The following is an 18672-nucleotide window of genomic DNA, read 5'->3' on the forward strand; positions in this document are numbered from 1 at the left end:
AAGACTGATTCATATTGAAGATTACTTCGTCAAAGCCTGTTTGATATTGCTAAAGATTTAAGATTGTCAAAAACTGATCAATATTGAAAAAGATTAATTTGTCGAAGACTGTTTTATATTGCTAAAAATTTAAGATTCTCAAAGATTGATCCATATTAAAAGAGATTAATTTTCAAAGCCTGTTTGATATTTCTGAAGGTTTAAGATTGTCAAAGACTGATCCATATTGAAAAAAGATTAATTTGTCAAAGCCTGTTTGATATTGCTAAAGATTTAAGATTGTCAAAGATTGATCCATATTGAAAGAGATTAATTTGTCGAAGCCTGTTTGATATTCCTAAAGATTTAAGATTGTCAAAGATTGATCCATATTGAAAGAGATTAATTTGTCGAAGCCTGTTTTATATTGCTAAAGATTTAAGATTGTCAAAGACTGATCCATACTGAAAAAGATTAATATCAATGTCTATTTGATATTGCTAAAGACTTAAGATTGTCAAAGATTGATCAATATTGAAAAAGATTAATTTGTCGAAGACTGTTTTATATTGCTAAAAATGTAAGATTCTCAAAGATTGATCCATATTAAAAGAGATTAATTTGTCAAAGCATGTTTGATATTGCTAAAGATTTAAGATTGTCAAAGACTGATTCATATTGAAGATTAATTCGTCAAAGCCTGTTTGATATTGCTAAAGATTTAAGATTGTCAAAGACTGATCCATATTGAAAAAGATTAATTTGTCAAAGCCTGTTTGATATTGCTAAAGATTTGACAAGATTTTAAAACATGTGCTTCAGATTCATTGCAACCTATGTAGGTCTACTTACCAAATATTACATTATAAATATGTTAAACCTTTGGAGAAGAGAACATATTTATGATTAGTAATTGGCTTACGTTATAGGTTAGAATCTTCTTCATTCAAAAAACACGTGTACCGGAACTTAACTCGAGATATCCTGTCTCCAGTTTCCACATTACTTTCCTTCATTTTATTCTGGTATTCCACAGAAAGAAGCTATAATTCTGTTACGAAAAAGAACCAGTAATAATAAACGATAAACTCGTATCCTGCCAGACTGTATGGGGATATTATTTTTGTGAAATTTCTTTCTCTTATCTTGTTCACAAAAAATTATTTTTACAATTATTTATGCATAAGCTAGCTACGAAAAATAGAAGTTCTGATTCGTGCTTGTATGTCTGCGCGCAATCTAGATTGGTTCAGACTGTAACATACTGCTATACATCTATGCAAACTCAAGAAACGAGCTTCGAGGTTTTGCGTTCATTCAGCCTTCAAACTGGTTTGAAATAATTAAAAAAAACTGGGTTTAATCCGGTCCAGTCTCTCGGAGAGATTTAAAGAAGAAAAACCTATGGTGATCACGGAGGATAAAAATCTCTTTACCTTGACACCGAACAGCGGCAGAAAAGAAAAAAATATATATCTGGATTGTCTGGTTTCACGCAGGTTCTCGGGTTTAAAGACTGAATCCGTTTGTCTGAACAATTCTTTGAGAGAAAGTTATTTTATACGTCCTCCTTCTTTTCAGTTAAGAACAGTTCATTTCGTAAACGTTATAAAGGTGTTCAGTGGCAGACTTCTGATTATTCCACCGTGTACATCTCAAACATATGTGAACTGCATTCAGGTTCCAGCTTCAAGATAGACCTAATATAGTAAGATATGCTTGGTCACCTACTGTTAGCTCTGGCTACTCTTAAATATTTACTTGGGAGCAGTTATTATTATTATTATTATTATTATTATTATTATTATTATTATTATTATTACTACTACTTACTTACTTACTTCCTTACTTATTACTTACATACTGGCTTTAAGGAACCCGGAGGTTCATTGCCGCCCTCACATAAGCCCGCCATCGGTCCCTATCCTGTGCAAGATTAATCCAGTCTCTATCATCATATCCCACCTCCCTCAAATTCATTTTAATATTATCTTCCCATCCACGTCTCGGCCTTCCCAAAGGTCTTTTTCCCTCCTGCCTCCCAACTAACACTCTATATGCATTTCTGGATTCGCCCATACGTGCTACATGCCCTGTCCATCTCAAACGTCTGGATTTAATGTTCCTAATTATGCCAGGTGAAGAATACAATGCGTGCAGTTCTGTGTTGTGTAATTTTCTCCATTCTCCTGTAGCCCCAAATATTTTCCTAAGGACCTTATTCTCAAACACCCTTAATCTCTGTTCCTCTCTCAAAGTGTGAGTCCAAGTTTCACAACCATAAAGAACAACCAGTAATATAACTGTTTTATAAATGTTAACTTTCAGATTTTTTGTCAGCAGACTGGATGATAAAAGCTTCTCAACTGAATAATAACAGGCATTTCCCATATTTATGCTTTGTATAATTTCCTCCCGAGTATCATTTATGTTTTTTTGCTGTTGCTCCCAGTTATCTGAATTTTTCCACCTCTTCAAAGAATAAATTTCCAATTTTTATGTTTCCATTTCGTACAATATTCTCGTCACGAGACATAATCATATACTTTGTCTTTTCGGGATTTACTTCCAAACCTATCTCTTTACTTGCTTCAAGTAAAATTCTCGTGTTTTCCCTAATCGTTTGTGGATTTTCTCCTAACATATTCAATTATTATTATTATTATTTGCGAATACATTGCATAAGTCTATACAGAATTGGAAACGATTGTAGTCAAAGTTGTTAGAGTCCAATAGAAAGATAGTGACATAAAAGCAGTGGCGGTGCGTCAATAAGAGCACAAGAGCACGTGAACACCTTGTTTCCATTAATGCACGACTAGTTTTATTATTTGATACCGTATTGACGTAGTGGGGATGTATAATATCAGAATCAAGTATTTTAAACTTCCCGCATCTTGCATAAACTTCTTATGTAAACTTGGTAACATCCGTTCACGTACAAGCCGTGCTCTTTTCGAGATGGTTACAGGAATTTCACGAATGCGCGGGAGAAAATAACGGGACTGTGGTATGTATTCATTATTAATAAACGTAAACAATGAACTCTGTTCAATGAAATTTGGAACAGTAAAGAACTGGGTAAACTGGCTTACCAGGAAAAATTGGAAATAGAAAGACTGAGTTTCATTACTATTACTATTACTCTTATTATTATTATTATTATTATTATTATTATTATTATTATTATTATTACTATTATTATTATTATTATTATTATTATTATTATTATTATTATTATTATTATTATTATTATTATTATATGTCGTTTTGAATTTATATACGGTTTTTTTCGATAGTGAAACATTGGAATCATGATATTTCATATTAGACTAAACGTACAATTTCAAATTCTCTTCGATTTTGGAACCACAAAATTGTGAACACACATAATATTTTATCACGAGCCGCCACTGCATAAAAGCAAATACAATCGCACACAAACATATTGATACTCATCTTTTGAGACTCGCCCGGGAATGGGCGTAGAAATGAGTTCGCAAGAGTCTGTTTTAAGTAGAGTAAAGAGGACTTTCATTGCAAGTGATTATTCCGCATTGTTTCGCCCACAGGTTTCCGTTCCTGCTGAACTTCGTGACCCCTAAGGCTGCAGCCAGCGCCATCATCAGGGCCCAGAGGAGGAACTACGCCGAGGCATCCATTCCCGGCGGACTTCTTTACCTCAACAACGTCTTGAGGTAAGAAACCGCGGATTATGGGTGACGAGGGTTTGCCGATTTGTGTGTAATATTATTACAAATTATTATTGTCAATATTACTATCAACAGTAATCTCACTAGAGGATTTGATTTTATCGATAGATCTGCGAGTGGAACACAAGCAGATTTATCTAGACTATTACACTCTTACTACGTCATACTACTTTTGACCAATAAAACGGTACGAAAGGACGTATTTCAACCAATCATGGCTGCTTATCGCACAATTTTATCGCGCCCCTAGCATTAGTTTAATTTTATCGCGCCCCTAGCATTTGTTTAATTTTATCTCGTCCCTAGCATTTGTTTAATTTTATCGCGTCCCTAGCATTTGTTTCTTTGTTTGCCAACATTTGAAACTGCGCTGGTCTGGACGTCAAAAAAATATATATAGCGACTGTAGCGAGCTTGAAACACTTGGACACGTGCTTGGACAATGCCCCAAAGGCGAGCTGCTGATCAATGCTAGACATCATCGTGTACGACAAGCTTTGGCGATATCGTTAAAAACTTTAAATTGGGAGATTCATGAGGAAGTACATTGTGTATCATTGTGGTTCTTTTAGACGGGCAGACATTATTGTTATTAACGGACGCTTAAAACGAGCTCTTGTTCTTGACCCTACTATCCGTTTCGAAAGAAACCTAAATCAGGCCACCGAAGTTGATATTGAGAAGAAGTCCATATATGAACCTTGTTTGCCGTATCTTTCTCAAAAGTACAACGTCCCTCTTAAACAATGGTCCGTCATTGGTTTGCTGTTTGGCAGTAGAGGTTCAATCACAAAATTCACATGGAATTATCTTAAGGAACTTCACATTCCTTTTGATTATGTAATGTCTATTCTTATAAATATTATCAAGGATTCTCTTGAATAATTTCGAGGGAAAAATTGTTTCGGAGCCGGGTATCGAACCCGGGACCTTTGGTTTAACGTACCAACGCTCTACCACTGAGCTACTCGGGAACTCTAACCGACACCGATCCAATTTTTCCCTCTATATCCACAGACCTCAAAGTGGGCTGACAACCGTCAAGCAACCAACTTCGAGTGCACACTAACTCCGTGTGACTTAAATTGTGGTTTTCTGTTAACGAACAGTGACGTGTATTATGCAAATCAAGATTTTCAGGTATAACTCCCTGTAAAGTTGATTTGAATAATTTCGAGGGAAAAATTGTTCCGGAGCCGGGTATCAAACCCGGGACCTTTGGTTTAACGTACCAACGCTCTACCACTGAGCTACTCGGGAACTCTAACCGACACCGATCCAATTTTTCCCTCTATATCCACAGACCTCAAAGTGGGCTGACAACCGTCAACCGTCAAGGATTCTCTTCAAATATTACATCATCATCTCTATTTCAATTAATCAACTTATATTTGCCTTCAACAATTAACTTTCTTTTTTCTTTAATGTATCACATCACATTATTGTACATGTTTATTGTATTCAGGACCCTTGTGGTCACTCAAAATTCTTTGAGCTGATGTCTATAATTTATAAATTTATTATATATATATATATATATATATATATATATATATATATATATATATATATATAAAATTACAAACCACTCCAGTCGATGCACAGCAGTTTCAAATATGACTCGCATTGGCATTCAAGAACAAGAATTAATAAAAATCACTGATCAAAGCTATGCATCTTCTGAAATCCGATTTACAAATAAATGAAGAGCACCATTCGGAAATCCTGAATAAGTTGAATACACCATGTAGGCCTAAATCAACGAGTTCCACTTCTATTACGCACACGTCCAATATAACATCAATTTAACCACCAACCACATTCAAATTTGAAAATTGTACATTCAATAATTATTCCTTTTAAAATTGTTCATGTTTATTTTTTATGTCATCGTCGTTAATTAAAACTTTTCTGACACTTGTGAACAGTATATTAGTTAGGTTATGTTATAGCTTCTGCTATATGATATTATGGATAGTCACGTATCAGAGATTGTTTAATATTAAGATTTATTGAAAATCATCTGTCAAGTGACGTTGATTACTGGGATTCGGATAATTGAAGTGGAATGCAACTGTTCTAATAATAAAAATGAAACTGAATCAACAAAGCCTTCTTGACTAGTAACATTGCCATCGTGTATAGATGGAGGGAGAACTTCTTGACGAGAAGGCATTGCTCACGACTGCCATCTAGCATGCATCTAGCGTAATATTTGTAATGTTGAGATGGTACAATAATACATTTGAAGACAGTTGTATTTTCGTAAGTCAATTAATATTTTATTGTATTGGAGTACTTCGTTACTTCTAATCTTTATATACTTTGTTCTGATCGTGTAATGTCAATTAAATCCGACTCGAGTTTTGATTTTCTCTAGATAAATCAAAACGTCTAGTGAGATTACTGTTGAGAAAATCAAAGCTCGAATGGGATTTAATTGACTATTACACGATTAGAAGAAAGTATATAAAGATTAGAAGTAACGAAGTACTCCAATACAATAAAATATTGACTTACGAAAATACAACTGTCTTCAATTAATGTATTACTGTGCCATCTCAACATTACAAATATTACGCTAGATGCATGCTAGATGGCAGTGGTGTGTTACGATTATGTGATGTTATCAGGTGTGCCAACTATGGAATCTTCATTGAACTCTGTGGAAGGTTACTGGTCAAGAAGGCTTTGTTGATTCAGTTTAATTTTTATTAAAACAGTTGCATTTCACTTCAATCATCCGGATCTCAGTAATCAACGTCACTTGACAGATGATTTTCAATAAATCTTAGTATTAAACAATCTCTGATACGTGACTATTCATAATATCATATACCAGAAGCTATAACAAACATAACCTAAATATATAAACGAGTGTTAGAAAAGTTTTAATTAGGGATGATGAAATAAACAAGAAACGTTTTAATTAACGATGATGAAATAAAAAATAAACACGAATAATTTTAAAAGAAACAATTATTGAAAGTACAATTTTCAAATTTGAATGTTTTAGTGATTGGTGGTTCAGTTGATGTTATATTGGACGTGTGCGTAAAAGAAGTGAACTCGTTGATGTACATGGTGTATCCCTCAACTTATTCAAGATTTCCGAATGGTGCTCTTCATATATGACCAGTGATCTTTATTAATTCTTGTTCTTGAATGCCAATGCGAGTCATATTTGAAAGTGCTGTGCATCGACTGGAGTGATTTGTAATTTTCTGTTTTTGACGTCCAGACCAGTGCAGTTTGAAATGTTGGCAAACACAGAAACAAATGCTAGGGTAGTGATAAAAATAAACAAATGCTAGGGACGCGATAAAATTAAACAAATGCTAGGGACGCGATAAAATTGTGCGATAACCTGCCATGATTGGTTGAAAGACGTCCTTTCGCACCGTTTTATTAGTCAAAAGTAGTGTGACGTATTATAAGTGTAATAGTCACATTAATAATATATCATTTTTTAACATCAGACCAATAACACCGTCTTCGAAATCTTGAACTCTTCTATTCTTTCGTACCTGTCGTCCCGCTTCACTTATCTTTCTTCCCACCATAATCTGAACACACACTCTCGCCATGAAACAATACTAACAATACCATCCCATCGCGGGTCCACATCTGTGGAGTAACGGTCAACGCGTCTGGCCGCGAAACCAGGTGGCCCGGGTTCGATTTCCGGTCGGGACAAGTTACCTGGTTGAGATTTTTTCCGGGGTTTTCTCTCAACCCAATACGAGCAAATGCTGGGTAACTTTCGGTGCTGGACCCCGGACTCATTTCACCGTCATAATCACCTTCATTTCATTCAGACGCTAAATAACCTGAGATGTTGATACAGCGTCGTAAAATAACCCAATAAGATGAAGACCATCCCATCGCACCTCCTCATACTCATCCTCTTTCACAATAGCCCTGCCAAGACTCTAGAATTCGCTACCTGCTAGCATCAGGGACTGTCGAAATAAAATTGAATTCAAACGCAAACTTACTAGGCACTTGGCCAGTAATTGAGGCTCGTTCAGATGTGGCTTCTTATAAATAGTTCTCTTAATCTATCACAAAATATTTCAATATCCGGTAATTTCATCACTATAGAATTTTGTTATTCTAGGTTTAATTTGTAATTCAGTAAATACAAAAATATTCTTTGTTCTTAACTTCTGTTGTCTAGCTTTCATTAATCAGGTAATCTTGTCGTACTTTAATTTTTATTGTAATTGTAATTGTAAATTTAATATTAATTGTAATTTTATTGTTCATATTATAGTTGTAATCCCCTGGTAGAGGGGCAGAGAAGGCCTCATGGCCTTATTTCTACCAGGTTAAATAAATAAATACTAAATACTAAGGGTGCTATTCATAGACATTTCGCAGCACGCGCTACGAGCTTACTAAACTAGCCCCGGCTATCCACTGGTTACTAGTACAGAATTCAAATCATATCCTATCGCTAACACTGGTTTATGAATACGAAAAACGCTGATAATCCGCCGAAAGACCGCGCTAAAAATGTCTATGAATACGGCCCCTAAAATACTAAATACTGTCAGTCCACAAGGATCCTCAATACTGTATTCTAAAAAACAAAAATTTCTGAATTTTGAAAAATAGTAAATAATATATATGAACATACGTTTGCCGAGTTAGCTCTGTCGTAGAGTGTCTGCCTACAGACTAGCCGGCCCGGGTTCGATCCCCGGCAGTGTCAGAAATTTCTACCTCGAGACTAGGAGAGATAGCGGTGCACAACATCTAATCACTAGATTGTGCACCAATATGCCTGGGTTAAACTCCAAATCTCTCGGCAGTGCATATAAAGGGATGGCATCTGTCACTGTTGATAGTGATTCGTCCGTCGGACGGAGACGTTAAGCCTGGCGGCCCCCTTGGTGCTATTCGACAGAAGTAGAATGAAAGTTGCAAGATTTAATGAGTCAAAATATGATTTACGATGCCAACTAGCTTATATCATGATTATGAGAAATCACCAACGTTTGCAGCAACAGGTCGTCTGCAAGCAAACTTTAAAAGAATGGCCTTGAGTTCGATTCTAGTTAGTTGCACTGACTAACATAGCTATAGTTCGGATCAGCTTACTTAATACCCAAAGGGTGAAATCTAACCATTTTATTACATATGCTAGTGGTTTATGGTGGTTTTCTAGTTTGCAGGTTGAATTTTCTTCTGCCAACTTCGTTTCGAATTTCGGTACTGAGAAGAGAGAGAGAGAAAAACTCATCCGGCCTTAATTAAGGATGACCACGAGGATCCGGAAATGAATAGCAAACAAATACAATTAATTAAATATGAATAGTGTTATAAAAATAAACTGTAATAATTAAGCACCATTGATTATCGATTGTAAAATAAAATCTTAGAAGATGACTAAATTATACCGATAAAAAGATTTTATTTAAAATTAGCGTATCCTTAATTAAGGCCTTCTGAGTGGTATAAATGAAATTGTATAATCTGCAGGGAATCTTTGAGAATTTGCGAGATGATTTTTTGAATTTCAGAAGATGATATTGATAATTGTTTTAAAAAATGATATGTAAATTTTGGTAAAGAACTCCGAGCACCAAAAAATAAACCTGTCACTGACCAATTGAAGAGAGGGATGTTATACTCGTCACTAAGGTAGGGAATACAAGGTTCATAAATGGCCCTCTTTTCCTGATCAACCTGATGAGCTTGGTTTAGATCTCTCTTCATGCGTATAGTTGGATCTATGATAATAGTCTTTTGTTGTTGCCTGTTTATTGCTATTATATCCGCTCTTCTGTGAGAGTCGTCTTCAGAAATGCAGTGGACCTCTTCATGAACTTCCCAACCCTTGTTCCGAAGAAGACAGGCGATAGCTCCACGGACTGGTAGTGATTTTATAGCTGTTATGTTGGCAGCAGTGACACAAGTTGTCAGTTGTTTAAATTCTGAAAATTAAAATTGTTCTAGATTTCTGAGCCCATTACTGAAAGCTAGTGAAATTTGAACGTACTAATAATTAATTAATATCAGTATTAGTATTAATACATAATAGTTATTGTATGTGTTGCTTTGTGTTGTGGTTACAATTTCAAGATTAGAGTCAGGTAGACTAAGTGTAAATAAATGTAATATACTATTTCGTGTGCTACATGCCCTTGAGTAATAGATAAAAATACCACATTTCACATTTTAATTAATTGTTGAGACTTTTATTACAATAATGGAGTAAATATTCTAAAGCATACATTTCAGAGTGGCATTCGTTTTCGGAATTCTTACTAATCATTTCACGTAATCAAACAAAATACATTTTTAGGTTAGGTCTCGTGAATCGTAAACTGTTTAATCAAAGCAATGAATTTCATGTTGTCAGACAATAGTACATTATGCAACGAGCCTATAATGGTAGTAATTAAGACGCAAGTATGATTGTTTATGAAACGAGCGCAAGCGAGTTTCATAATTTTCATACGAGCGTCTTAATTACCATTATAGGCAAGTTTCATACGACTTTTTATGCTCGACCATATTTCTAACTTTAAATTATTCAAAATTATGGTTATGTGCGAACTGACCTGAATTGTGAGATGTGCGCAGACGCGAAAGTATTGATTTTTTCCGAGGCCGAATTTCATTGACCTTGGCACAGAATAAGATTAACATTACTCTGATATAACCTGAAAATTGATTTAGAATTGAAAAACGAGATGACAAATTGAATTTATTTGAATATTATTTACAATTAACTCTAATTATTATAGTAACAGAACATAACCTTCTGCGACAGTATTGGATTTCCAGCCTCCGTGACATTTCGCTAATTCTCTTTCGATTGCATATAATCGATACTTTCGGTTTTATAACGGTACAAAGCTGATTTGTCATTGGCTGAACACCTGTACTTAATGAGTAGGTGTACTTTAATGGCATGCATTAAAGGACTGCTACCAGGTGTATAATTACTACATTTCGGCATGGTCGAGCATAAAATACAATTTAATATTAGATCATACACTAATCTACTAACTACTGAAATAATGTGGGAGAGGTCCAGAAGAAAAATATACTCTTTCACAAATTATTGAATCTTTTAGAAAACACCTCCTAAACATGAAGATGAGATATGGTAAATAAGCAAGACATCGTTATTGTCAATACTATATTATTATTATTATTATTATTATTATTATTATTATTATTATTATTATTACAGTACATGCCATTGTGTGATTTTATCCTCCTTTGGTGATATCTAGTATTAGTTGGCAACACTGAAGAGACGGCCAAATTAGTTTTTTAGGAATTAAGATACTCTTACGTGATCCTCAGTTTAGGCTTGGAAATACCTAATGGAATGTTTACGGACATAGGTTCCTATATCAAAGTTATTCATAATAAATTGCCGCCCCTATCATCCCTTAGAGTTTGTAACTTACTCACTGACTCACCCTCTATACTCAATTTTTCAATAAGGAATTGCATATAATGTCATACAAGGTTCAAAATAATTAATTTTCAAATATGAAGTCAATTAGTTGTCTGCTTCTCTCTGATGTTAATTGAATATGTTTATTTTTGTTTTAGTATGGAAAATGGTGTCTTGAGTAACATAGTTGCGAGTTTACAATCATTTTATTTTCAGTGCTTCCCCATTCGAAAATGTCCTTGTACTGTACCTACTTACTTACTGGCTTTTAAGGAACCCGGAGGTTCATTGCCGCCCTCACATAAGCCCGCCATCGGTCCCTATCCTGAGTAAGATTAATCCATTCTCTATCATCATATCCCATCTCCCTCAAATCCATTTTAATATTATTATCTTCCCATCTACGTTTCGGCCTCCCCAAACGTCTTATTCTCTCCGGTCTCCCAACTAACACTCTATATGCATTTCTGGATTTGCTCATACGTGCTACATGCCCTGCCCATCTAAAACGTCTGGATTTAATGTTCCTAATTATGTCAGGTGAAGAATACAATGCATGCAGTTCTGCGTTGTGTAACTTTCTCCATTCTCCTGTAACGTCATCCCTCTTAGACCCAAATATTTTCCTAAGCACCTTATTCTCAAACACCCTTAATCTCTGTTCCTCTCTCAACGTGAGAGTCCAAGTTTCACAACCATACAGAACAACCGGTAATATAACTGTTTTATAAATTCTAACTTTCAGGTTTTTTGACAGCAGACTGGATGATAAAAGCTTCTGAACCGAATAATAACAGGCATTTCCCATATTTATTCTGTGTTTAATTTCCTCCCGAGTATCATTTATATTTGTTACTGTTGCTCTCACCTCTTCAAAGGATAAATTTCCAATTTTTATATTTCCATTTCGTACAATATTCTGGTCACGAGACATAATCATATACTTTGTCTTTTCGGGATTTACTTCCAAACCTATCTCTTTACTTGCTTCAAGTAAAATTCCCGTATTTTCCCTAATCATTTGTGGATTTTCTCCTAACATATTCACGTCATCCACATAGACAAGCAGCTGAAGTAACTCGTTCAATTCCAAACCCTCTCTGTTATCCTGGACTTTCCTAATGGCATACTCTAGAGCAAAGTTAAAAAGTAAAGGTGATAGTGCATCTCCTTGCTTTAGCCCACAATGAATTGGAAACGCATCAGATAGAAACTGACTTATACCTTGTAGTGTAATAGTATTTATGCTCGACCATGCCGAAATGTAGTAATTATACACCTGGTAGCAGTCATTTAATGCATGTCATTAAAGTACACCTACTCATTAAAGTACAGGTGTTCAGCCAATAACAACTCAGCTTACAGGTGTTCAGCCAATGACAAGTCAGCTTTGTACCGTTATAAAACCGCAAGTATCGATTATTCTCGGATATGCAATCGAAAGAGAATTAGCGAAAAGTCACGGAGGCTGGAAATCCAATAATGTCGCAGAAGGTTATGTTCTGTTACTATAATAATTAGCGTTAATTGTAAATAATATTCAAATAAATTCAATTTGTCATCTCGTTTTTCAATGTCGAATTCAATAATCAAGGTTATACCAAGTTTAACGGGATTACATCAAGGGCAATGACATTATTGTTCCTCGGAAAAAATCAATAATTTCGCGTCTGCGCACATCTCACAATTCACGACCTAGAACAAGGTCACTTCCGATCTTGTCAGATACAAGTAATATGTATACATCTGAATAATTTCAAGTTAGAAATATGGTCGAGCATAAAAAGTCGTATGAAACTCGCCTATAATGGTAATTAAGAAGCTCGTATGAAAATTATGAAACTCGCTTGCGCTCGTTTCATAAACATCCATACTCGCTTCTTAATTACTATCATTATAGGCTCGTTGCATAATGTACTATAATTACACAAATTCAAATTACAAATCATAAGATACAGATTACTGTAACCCTTTCATTTCTTTTTTGTTTCAGGCTAATTCCAATAAAAGCTGGACAATACATAAAGGACTTCTTGGATATTGGTCTTGATTCAGACCTAAAATAGGTTCAAGTTACTGTAACACAATACCTCAAGAGTGTTCCAAGCGAATTGTGTTATGTAAGTTTTGTACGATGTACAGCGAAAGAAATGACAAAAAAAAAACTGTTGACAGGAAGTTTCCTACGCACGGATTTAAGCAAATAATGATTATAGAACTAGACGTTTTGTTTCCTTTGTCCTTTGCCTTAATAAGGAGTCTCGTTTGCTTTACAAGCAATGCTACTGCAATCCTCCGCCAGCTGGCCTGAAATGTGAGCTAAGTGGATATGGGGTACAAAATGGACCCCCCCAGCTTGCCGAGGCTTAAGGGGAGATGTCAACGAAAATGCAATACATTGCTAAAATTGTCATAACTTCCTTAGTTTGTGCCGTAGCATTACGAAATTTGGATATTATACATATAACAATACGTGAAACATACATGACAATTTTCATGAAAAATTGAAGAAATATTTTGGGCAAGAGTGGCTTAAAGCAGCGTTTCTCAAACTATGGTCCGCGGACCACCTGTGGTCCTCGAGGTCTGCCCTTGTGGTCCTTCAAAAAATGCAGAAGAAAAAATATAATTCAGACGAATTGTGTATCACTTTATAGTTGAAAATCTCAAGAGTTTGGAAATGACACATGGCAATCGCCTTTCACTTTTTCACCCAGTACTGACATTTTATTAAATTTATTACCCTATCTGTCTACCGACTTCCCACTCTACTCTCAACAACAAAAGAGGGATTTAAAGCACTATGAATGTGGTATTTCCCTGCACATCTGGCGCCGCGCCTATAACCCAACCAGGGACCACTCAAATTCGTAACAGAGGACCTAGAACAACTGTGTAAGAGTCGGCAGGTTCATCCAACTCATTAATATGAGTACCGACATTTATTAATTTTTTTTAGTAATAAGTTAAAGATTATGCAAACTCTAATAGCCCTGAAGTATTAGAGAAACAAAATGAATTTTCTTGTATTAATATTAGCTTAGTTAATACTATATAAAATTAATTTAATTTGATTAATTTTCCTCTTCTTCTTCTTCTTCTTCTTCTTCTTCTTCACTTCAAGGATTAGGTTCATGTTGAACCTGTTCTGGCGCCCATTTCGCTCTAAGTCTTCCTACGTCTCGTTTTCCCTTTGGTTTATATTTCATTGCTAAAGCTGGCAGTCTGTAATTCGGCATCTTTTGTAGATGTTCACACCACCTTCTGTTATTTCTCTTTAATTTCTCCAGCAGTGGTTCCACCTCTAATTTCTTCCGTATATCTATGTTCTTCTTTTTATCTTGTATTGTACATCCTAGTGTACTTCTCATGAATTTCATTTCTGCTACCTGGACTTCTGATTTATTGTTTTCTGTCATTATTCTGGCTTCACTTCCATAAGTTAGCATAGGTACTGCGATTGTATTGAAAAATTTTATCCGTGTATCTTTTCTTGTTTTGTTTTTTAAAGATCTATGGATTGTTCCACAGACATTTCGAAAGTTATTAAGTTTTTTATCCAGGTCTATATCTCTTTCATATGAAATGTAGCATCCCAGATATTTAAAATATTTAACCTGTTCTATGATAATTTCATCGATTACTATTTTTGTCCTTATTGGGTATTTTCCTTTAAATGTCATTGTTTTGGTTTTTTGAGCTGCAATTTTAAAATTACATTCTTTTGTTATTTTATTTAAAACATAAATTGATTACTGTAATTTATCCTCACTGTCTTGGATAATTACTTTATCATCAGCATATAAAAGGGAGTTCAAGAAAGTGTTGTTCTTTAAATATATTCCTGGATTAACATAAGATTTCCATGTTCTAAACATGTCGTCAATGTAAATATTAAAAAGTGTCGGCGAGATTAATTTTAATTAACTGATTCTATTTTAAAATGTAATTATACTGGTATTAAAATATACTACAAAAATTGTAAATTTGCTTTCAAAGGGAACAAGAGTAAGGTGGTCCGCGGAACTGCTCTGACTTTAAAAAGTGGTCCCCACTTCAAAAAAGTTTGAGAAACGCTGGCTTAAAGGATTTTAATAACTTTCATTTTATACATTTACTGGTACCATTTTTACAAAAAACCAAGGAAGATAACTAAATGAAATATAGTACACACTTCCTTCATATAAAGTCAAGTAATTTCTTATCAGGATTTTATTTATGACACTTGTGTTAGCTCAGTGGTCGGCAAATGTAGTACATTTAATACTTGTAAAACGCGATTTTTCAACCCCCTTCCCTCCGGTTCACCTGTACCGGCAGGGTTGATTGATGTCTAGCATATGAGCTAGGTAGGTTTTCTGCGGTCATTGTAAAACAGCTGATGTTAAAAAGTGTGCAAAATTTCAGCAAAATCCGTCAATTAGTTTCTGAGTTATAAGAATATTCTTTAACGGTCTTACTAATAAAAACTCTATATACAGACGTTTAACTGTCTTATACTTATACAATGAGTAGCTCGTTTATAAGTCGTGTATAAATTCCTTACTAATAATCACTAAATACGTCGTGTATAACAGTATAACTGTTACACAGCTACGTCATAGTTTCGTCATTACTTCATTACGAAAGGTAATAGAATATCTGAGATTCTCTATTGCATCCGGTAGAGCGCTCTAGTGTGCCGTGTTAAGAATCCATAGTACAACTGGCTCTGATCGATTACCACGCTATATTTTGGTCAAAGAGTACAAGCTACAGCAATAATATTCTACTTATTCTGTGCTCTTTGGTGTGTTCTTCTGTGGTTACAAGGCATTCATCATCATAAAATGACAGTCGATACGAACAGCTGTTAGAGGGGCGGCCATTTTTTCTCTATATACAACGCTTAAACAAGGGATTTCGTATATATAACTACTGCAAAGCAATTCCCATTGCATAGTTACAGATTGTTTATACATCCATCGCTTATGCAGGGTTTATTAGTAACGTTTTCTGTCTCAACGCTGCAACGTATAAAAACTATACACGGTTTATTAGTAAGACCGAAATATAAATAAAAAATAATAATAGAAAAGTGACTTTCGGAAAATGAAGCGTAAATTTTAGGGTTTTTTTTAAGGAGGTGTGGCGTTGCATCATGGCATTTAATAATTATTTTGGGGCACTTCCTAATGGAATTTCGAAATAAAATTTTGTCAACGTAATCTTTAAACATCGGAGAATAAAATAAAAAAATGGAATTAAGAAATCAGATTTTTAGCCATTTTCACTGACATCTGCCCTTTGTATTGAGTGTAATAATGTTCCAACAACTAGTTGTGTGTTTGAAACATACAACAAGGCTGTGCTGAAAATATGATTTTCGAAAATGAAACAGGAAGTATGATCACAGTTTAGACATTAGCATAAAATTGCAAATAAAGTAAACAATATAATAATAAGAGCAAAATTCTTTCAATTGTTTGCATCAAAATTATACCACAGTCTAGTATATACAGTCACGAAGCTTGAGTTTTTGAGAGTACTAGGAACAATAGACTGTACAGGTACTATTTCGCATTGTTTGTAATGAGGCGATAGTAGCGAACATAGTGGTTAGCAACTATCAATGGATGCATATTTACTAGTATTGAGCTTCGTGACTGTAAGACTATGATTATATTATACATTTATCTTTTATATTTAACAGGAATATTAAATTAATTTGTTTGTAATGAAGAGATTTTTATATTTTTAATTAGAATTGGTTGGTTGCTCTTACTTCATTACTCAAAGAACAATGCAAGTCGTTAATGGTACAAAAGAAATATTAAACTTTCTCAATATAAAAGCTATCCAACGGCTTATTATTAAATTAAATCTGTGAGAGAATTTTTTCTTTAATCTTTGTTTGTATTCCAGCATATCGATGGCTAAGAATTGATACTTTATATCTGTAACTTTGCTTGTGATTCAAACAACAGTTTTAAAAATCAATTTTTCTCAAACTAGACAAAATTTGTGTATATATTATGTTTCTGCTTTGTAAGATTTTGTACTCCAGAACAAAAATTATTTAACTGTTCAAATTTTTTAACATAATAATAATGTTGTTAATCTAAATAATAGTGTAGTTAAACTAAATTACTATTTTTATAGATACGAAGTATCATCAAATACCTTACTATAATAATACCGGATAGGTGTATAGGTACTAGTAGCATTGGCGTGAGTCCGAAATATTGCGGACCTGACATCTAGCGGAGGGGGATGGAATTATGTTCACATATACAAATATTAACATAGCGGGTTTCGGACTATTGTTTAAAACGTGAGTTACTAATGTGGACTAATATATGAAACACTTAAGAAATGTTGAATAGTATTTAATGTAAAATTATTACCTTATATCAGAGCTGCATATTATGAGAATATTTCATACTTCATATTACTTTCTGTATTTATTAAGTGTTACATATTTTTTCTTTGCTTTAGTGAGACAAAATCAGTTCTGACATTAGGAATGAATTTACAATAATGCTTTATATACCCATTGCTGACAACTGCAAAAATAAAAATGGTAGTATTCTGGTGCTTGTAATAATTATTATTAGTAAAGACATGTAGACAACAATAAAACTTAATTCGCTAAAACCTTAAAATTTCCAATATATTTTAATTTCTATTCATTTATTAGGCCTAAATAAAAAGCTAATTTTTATTGTTCTATCAACACAGAGACAAAGGCATTAGGCCTAATAACGGATTTTGTTGACTCACGTTTTATGAACTGTCGGAAATCGAAAGTACGATGTGGAGCAATTTGTAATGCTGCAATTGTCACAATTATAAACAGCACACATACACCCTGACATTTTAACACAGCACTAATTAATAAAACTATTAACTAGCCCAGCAACAATATACATTGCAGTTGATTACAGCTTGTTTTGCGAGTATATCCACACCGGCAGGTAGGTAGCAGCACTTGCGTCGTTCGCATGCAAAACTGCTAGCTGTCCAATATTATTATAGTAAGGTATTTGGTATAATTTCTTAACCATCGATATGAAATCCAAAATTTCTTAGCATTGTGACAGTCAGTTATTTTCGAGTTCATATTTCTTCAATGAAACAATCAAAAGCAAAACAAAAGAAAATGAACAAAAGAAGAGAGATAACAAATCTTGGGTAAATATGTTACCATTCGTGGACATCATTTTCCCTTTACTGTTGAAGAAATTGGATCTTGTATGGATGACAGTGACATCTACGTGCAAAATCATACTTAGACTTCTTGGTTCTTCTACGCTTTTAGTTCGATAACACTGTCAAAGAGAACCAATTTACTGGAACCATATTGTTGAATAAAAAAGCATCTACTCTGTGGAACAGGTGAAACGCATCGAACTGTGATCAATTTTCTACCTGTTCAGAATAACTGTTATTTCAGAACATGATGTTCCCATCATTTGATCATTAACTAAACTGCTCAAAAAAAAAATCTATTCCGCAATATTTTTTCCATCTCTGTCACACAACGAATTCTCAGACAAAATCGATTACGAAGAAAAT

General features: G+C 34.2%; 1 protein-coding gene across 3 annotated transcripts in view; it reads left to right on the top strand.

Moving 5' to 3' along the window:
* Ldsdh1 (Lipid droplet subset dehydrogenase 1) overlaps positions 1 to 15566 on the top strand; it is a 219110-nt gene extending 203544 nt beyond the window's left edge. For all 3 annotated transcript variants that reach the window (XM_069846613.1, XM_069846616.1, XM_069846614.1), the window contains 2 exons: positions 3552 to 3677; positions 13109 to 15566. In XM_069846613.1, the coding sequence (XP_069702714.1) occupies positions 3552 to 3677; positions 13109 to 13181 (199 nt within the window). In that variant the 3' untranslated portion in view covers positions 13182 to 15566. The remainder of the gene's footprint in view (positions 1 to 3551; positions 3678 to 13108) is intronic.
* The last annotated feature ends 3106 nt before the right edge of the window (positions 15567 to 18672 follow it).

This window comes from Periplaneta americana, chromosome 2, assembly GCF_040183065.1.
Source record: "Periplaneta americana isolate PAMFEO1 chromosome 2, P.americana_PAMFEO1_priV1, whole genome shotgun sequence".
NCBI lineage: Eukaryota > Metazoa > Arthropoda > Insecta > Blattodea > Blattidae > Periplaneta > Periplaneta americana.